General features: G+C 42.4%; 1 protein-coding gene across 2 annotated transcripts in view; it reads right to left on the reverse strand.

Moving 5' to 3' along the window:
• Window positions 1-5,648, reverse strand: part of rab3gap2 (RAB3 GTPase activating protein subunit 2 (non-catalytic)) — a 42,614-nt gene extending 36,966 nt beyond the window's left edge. The window contains exons 1-2 of one of the 2 annotated variants that reach the window (XM_083632897.1): window positions 5,310-5,648; window positions 3,700-3,794 (exon numbers count right to left, since the gene is read on the reverse strand). In XM_083632897.1, coding sequence (XP_083489023.1) covers window positions 3,700-3,794; window positions 5,310-5,421 — 207 coding nt within the window. In that variant the 5' untranslated portion in view covers window positions 5,422-5,648. Of the gene's footprint in view, window positions 1-3,699; window positions 3,798-5,309 lie in introns of both variants that reach the window. The other variant, XM_083632896.1, reaches the window with a different exon arrangement.
• Between the last annotated feature and the right edge of the window lie 352 nt (window positions 5,649-6,000).

A 6,000-nucleotide genomic window follows, 5' to 3' on the forward strand; every position in this document is an offset into this window, starting at 1 on the left:
AAGATCATAAAGATAACGCTGTTTCGGATAGTTTGCTATGGCTCCCGCTGATTGCTAAGCTAGGCTAAGGCTGTGGGCCTGTGCTGTTGTTGTGGCGAGACTCATGCTTGTCAATCACCAGATAGCCACGCCCCAAAACTTTGTCTTCTTTATCATCCATTTTCCTTGAAATGGGGCCATAATTTACAAAATGAGGACCATGACAGCATGAAAAGACTTGAAATTGGTGATTCATGCCATAAACTCATTTGGAAAGTGTTTATTTATTACTTTAATTCAAGAGAGAAGTTAAGTCATTTTCCCATTCACTTCCAATGGTAACCGTTTTTTTCCAGAGCCAAGGAGTCACCCTTGCTGCCCATTCGAAAGAATGCAATTTCTGGGTTTGCCTCATAGAAAGAAGCCATTTGTCCATTCTATATAGAAATCCAAAGTCCCTTCCCTTCCGTGGTCGGAGCCTACATCCACCAGGGTCTGAAAAAATATGAATGGTGGTGAATGACGAGAGACACAAATTCTTTTGATCCCGTTTGAATTGTGCCATGAGGTACACATACAGTATGATTGTCATTTAAAAGTTGATTGAGCGGTTTCATACAAAACTAAACTAAATGTTACATTTCCGTTTTATTCTTTTTTATGATCAATTGTTTTTATTTTTATATATCATATATAATAAAACAAGGACAGTCAGAACACTTCTGATAATATAGAAACATAGACATTACACCTGCCATGAAATACACCGTACATTACTTCTTCAACTAGGTGAAAGTGTGCAATATTCAAGATACAGTACATATGGTCACCACAGTATCAAAAATAAGAATAAAATAAAATGATTAGTGAAACCAAGATTAAACGGAAAGAATAGCCCATGTTAAAATAAAGAGATAAATCAAATATTTCTGTTCTGATTGACACCAAACCACCCCCCATCCCACCCCCCCTCAACCCCAGAAGGACCCCATATCAGCGACTAAACAAGGCATTTGATCTTTGTCAATGCAGCATCCCAGAAGTCTATGTTTGGAATCTTTGCATCGTTCATTCTTGCAATGGATCCTTCAATAGACACTATATCCAGAAATGAGAACAACCATTCCCGCTTAGATAAAATATGGGGAGGTTTCCATCTACAGACAATCATTTTCTTTGCTGCTGTAAGGCCTGCTAGCCACAGCCGCTTCTGTGATACAGAAAGATCTAAATCAGAGCTATCATTAAGGAGCAGCACTTGTGGAAGCATAGGAATAGAATTACCAACAATGGTAGAAAGTATTTCACAAACCATTTTCCAGAAATCCATTACTTTTGGACATTCCCATATCATATGGATATATGTCCCTGGATTACCATAAGTACAAAATGAGCAATTGGGAGACTGAAGTATTTTCATTTGGTAGAGTTTCCTCGGAGAATAATAGAATCTATGTATAAGTTTATAGTGGATGAATTGGTGATCGAGATTCCTTGATGAAAGACTGTTGTTTGACCATAATAACTGCCAATTAATATCTAATATATATGGTGATAGATCTTGTGTCCACAAAGTACTTAAGGAGAGAGCTGATTCTTTATGTTTTAAAAGGAACTTGTAAATATTTGACACCACTCCTTTGGTTACTTGCTTGAGGATTTTGGTGATTGGATGAAATCCCAGGTTACTCCCCCCCAGTACTCCATGTAAGGGTTAATGTACGACGAGGTGTCCATTATCACTTTTTAAGGGACGACGTGGAGGCGTGAACCGTCCGAGGCGAAGCCGAGGATGGTTGCCTCCGCGAAGTCCCTTAAAAAGTGATAATGGACACCTCGAAGTGCATTAACCCGCTTATACCATGGTCACTTGCCAACAAAACAATAAGACCAGTCATTTATATTTCCATGTGTAATAAATAAAGCAATCTAAATGGCTAAATGTCTGTTATTCATACTGTAAATCAGTCTTCCACGAAATAAAATAGTCCCTCCCACCTCCACCACCCGCTCCTTGTTTTAAAGCCGACTCAAACGTTAACTTTATTACAGGAATGCAGGTTTAACGATGTTTTGCGTTCTACATTAAATGAAGACATTACCGTTTGGCAGCTTGCTTTATTTTGTATGATAGATACGTATTGGCCAAGTATATTAACATTTAAGAGCGAAGAGTTTCAGGAAGTGAGAGTGAGAGAGCAGCGCCCTGCGTGTGCTGCTGATGTGGTGAAATGCAGAGAGAGTTGTCTCTCTCTCTCTCTCTCTCTCTCTCTCTCTCTCTCTCTCTCTCTCTCTCTCTCTCTCTCTCTCTCTCTCTCTCTCCTCTCTCTCTCTCTCTCTCTCTCTCTCTCTCTCTCTCTCTCTCTCTCTCTCTCTCTCTCTCTCTCTCTCTCTCTCTCTCTCTCTCTCTCTCTCTCTCTCTCTCTCTCTCTCTCTCTCTCTCGCTCGTGCACGAGCCGAGGGAAATCTTCTCTTTCTCGCCGAGAAGAGCCTGGTGACGCGAGGTTAAAAAATCTCCGAAACAAAAATCAAAATTGTAAATAAGAGTTATTTTTGATAAACTGAGCACACAGGGGTGATTTAAATACTTACTTTGACCGACTCAATTTTTTTCTCAAGTTCCAAAATTGTCATATTAACCCTTAACGGGGGTATAGAGCTCAAACTGCTCTCCTGATAACACTGATGAAACTATGGCGCATTGATATGAACGGTGAACAGACCATTTAGCTAGGTGTCCATTATCACTGTACAATATCACTTTTTAATGGACACCTTGCAGCCAATCAGAATCGAGTATTCACCCAGACCATGGTATAAAAGAATGTAATGCAGTACGTAATTGTAAGTAGAAATAAAAGGAGGATTTGGGGAGGTTAAATTTTTGTTGGATATCCTGAAAAGAAAGTAGACCATCCTGTCCCCAGATATCCTGCAAGGTGAAAATGTCCCTGTTGCTCCACTCAGGAAATACAGCGGGCTAACCTCCCACTAAAATGTCATGATTATGAAATATTGGAGTATCAATGTGCCATTTATTTTCGATTTTAAGATCTTGACATACTGAGCGCCATGCCACTAATGAGTTTTAGATGATAGGCCCAAACTTAACCTTGGCTAGATTCAAAGGGATATTGGAATGGATAAGGTTTTGCAGCCTAAGAGGATGCACCATGCTTTCCTCAACCGAGCGCCATGCTGGGCATGAAGCAGGGTTGAACCATACACTTAAAGAATGGAGCATGACGTGAAAACATTTCCGTTTTATGACAAACTGCGGCTTTCTTGACATGCAGTTCTCTTTTAAATTGAGGAAAAATCTATGTGTACTTCATGGTACAATTCAAACGGGATCAAAAAAATTATCGTCTTTCGCCGGTGACCACCACTCTTTTTTTCTTCGAGGCTGGTGCGTAGGTGAAGCAGGAAGTAGGCGGTGACTTTGGCTCTCTATAAAGTCAATGGGTACAACAATTATGTGTGGCTTTCGCTTCACCACACAGACACAGTAGGCCTACCTACATTGGTCAACGTTTTTCAAACCACCGCCATATGCTAGGTTGCGAGTGCGACCAGTTGTTTTAGTAAACAAGGTAAAAATGTGATTAAGTTTCACAGTCTTTTGCTGGAAATGGGGAAACAAGATCGGAGGGCCAGTGTTGCTGAGTAAATGTAGGAGAAACAATGATGACAAATAATTAATATAGAGGAAAGACAGACCGTGCTGGCACTGGCAACGTCGGCATCATCCTCTTTGTTTTCGTTGTTATCCCATGATGACTCCCAGTCAGAGGTGTCCCAAGACAGCTCATTCTCTGCTGGGGGAAAAGGTAACAAAGTTTGAGATCGATTGGATTCACTTCCCGAGGTCAAGCTGATTCTGCAGCACCTTGTGCAAAGGTTAGAATTTTCTGCAGGCAAATCTCCCTTTCACTAAATTGTTGGTTTCCTAATGATGGATCTAATAGGTTATCCCAGTGTTTTGTTTGAGGATGACTATAGGGCCTTAAAAAAATCTTAACGAATGGTGGTCCACACAAACCCACGTGTTTTAGTGAACTTACTCAGGTGAAAATCCAAGATGTGACCAAATTGACTCATCTGATGTGATGACAATAGATGGCAAAGACAATAAATGGGTGTGAAATTACAGGCCAAAGCTAGCCTGATATTCAGACTGAATTGTCAACTTGTAACCTAATTTCCATCTTCAAGAACAGCCAAATCCACAACTGTGGAGACTTCAAAGGTCTGGAGCCAGGCTAGGCTAAAGCTGTAATAGCTCAGGCTGGGTGAATGTAAGTGCTGAAGCCAATTACTACCACAAAATAAAGGGAGCAAACATCATCCTTCAAAACAGAAAAAAGGAGCAAAGGGACAGGAGGCGCAGGGTTGGTGAAGGCTGTGCTAGAAGGAGAGAGAGACTAAAAATACCAGAGTGGGAGGACAGTGACAGAACTGGCAGAACTGGCAGCAAAATCAAAAGAGAAATCCGGTTGCCATGGACTTCTAATGTGCGTTGACTGGGTGCAGCGTGTGTGGGTCACTGACAATGCGCTAAAACGCTGCAGCAATGACACATCCATAAATCAATATAAAACACGGATCTATGCGGTGCATGTGTGTGTAGGTCGCTCACGTGCCTTAAGTATGCGTGCCCCTTTCTGTGTGTCGGCTCTCTCTTCAGCATCATGCAGTAATCTGCTCAGGTGCATTGTGTGGGTTGACTCACTCCTTCACCTCCTCTCTTCTTTCTTTCTCTCAACCCCTCTCCTCTCTGTAGCCTGCAGCTGTAGACCCTTTTCACAGCAACCATTTTGAGGTGGTAAAGCAGGAAGTAAAGCAGGTGTAAGCAATACTAGCCTGTGTGATGATCGATGTATGCTGAGTTCCTTTCATCTCTAGAAAACGCTGACTCAGGAAACCACATTGGCCCAAGACAAGTTGCTGCAAATTCAGACGAAATTCTCTGGAAATAAATGTTAACTTCGTTCTTTTTTGTGTGCGTTTTTTTTTGCAGGGGTTCCTATCGGGTGAAAGCCCCAGGGGAGCGCGTGGAGGACCTGCAAACTCCGCCCTTTTGACGAGCCCACCTGGGCAGTGGGCGACACACCCTCAGCTCCCACAGCGTCCCAGGCGGGAATCGAACCCAGGAGGTTCTTGCTGTGATGCGACAGCGCTACCATTGCGCCGCCCTATAAATTTTGACTTTTTCCATTCCATTTTGGAGTCTTGCAACCGCTAGCCTACTTAACCTGCACCATACAAGTTATGAAGTGCTGTGTGGTAGCTGGTTAGCTGACTTTTGGTATTTTCTTATCTGACGTTACCTGTTTGATTCTTCTCCTCTGGTGGCTCGGTGATTTTCTGGCTCTGGAACAAGAAGTCCCTGACCGTTTTGAGCTCTTGGACCCGACAAAACTCCAACAAGCAGCAGGACATCTCTCTCCCGTCCGTCCGGACTCAGTGGACAGGGCAGCCAGTTAGCCTGCTAGCTAACAGTTAGCCTGCTAGCTAACAGCAGAACGTTGCAGAAGTCGGTTTGCAAGTCCAGCTGTCGAGCTAAACCTATATGACAGCCCGCTCGCAAAGTCAGTACTTCTGGCTTTTCCCAAATAGTGCCTTATAAAGATATTAATACGTGGCTGCTATTCTTATTTTTTCCTATATTTGCAGTTCCCACCCTTGTCCTGGAGAGTCTTGTTGTTGATGATGATGTAAAATGATGTACTTCCGGGTTAGATCTATTGACTCTTCCTTCAAAATAAAATGAAGGCAATGTTTATAAACAAGTAAACGTGTTTTATAGATGCCTCTCTAAGCCTTTGATCGAGTTAATCACGGAAAGCTGTTTGTCAAACTGACCCAAAGAGGGGTGCCTGGGCATATAGTCAGAATTCTGGCTTAGTGGTACGCCCACCAGACTATGCATGTTAAATGGGGCAATACTATAGTGTCTCTGCACCATTGGGGTCAGTAATGGGTTAAAAGGTGGAATCTTGTCACCAGCGCTGTTTGATT

This window comes from Poromitra crassiceps, assembly GCF_964638095.1.
Source record: "Poromitra crassiceps genome assembly, chromosome: 3".
Taxonomy (NCBI): Eukaryota; Metazoa; Chordata; class Actinopteri; order Beryciformes; family Melamphaidae; genus Poromitra; species Poromitra crassiceps.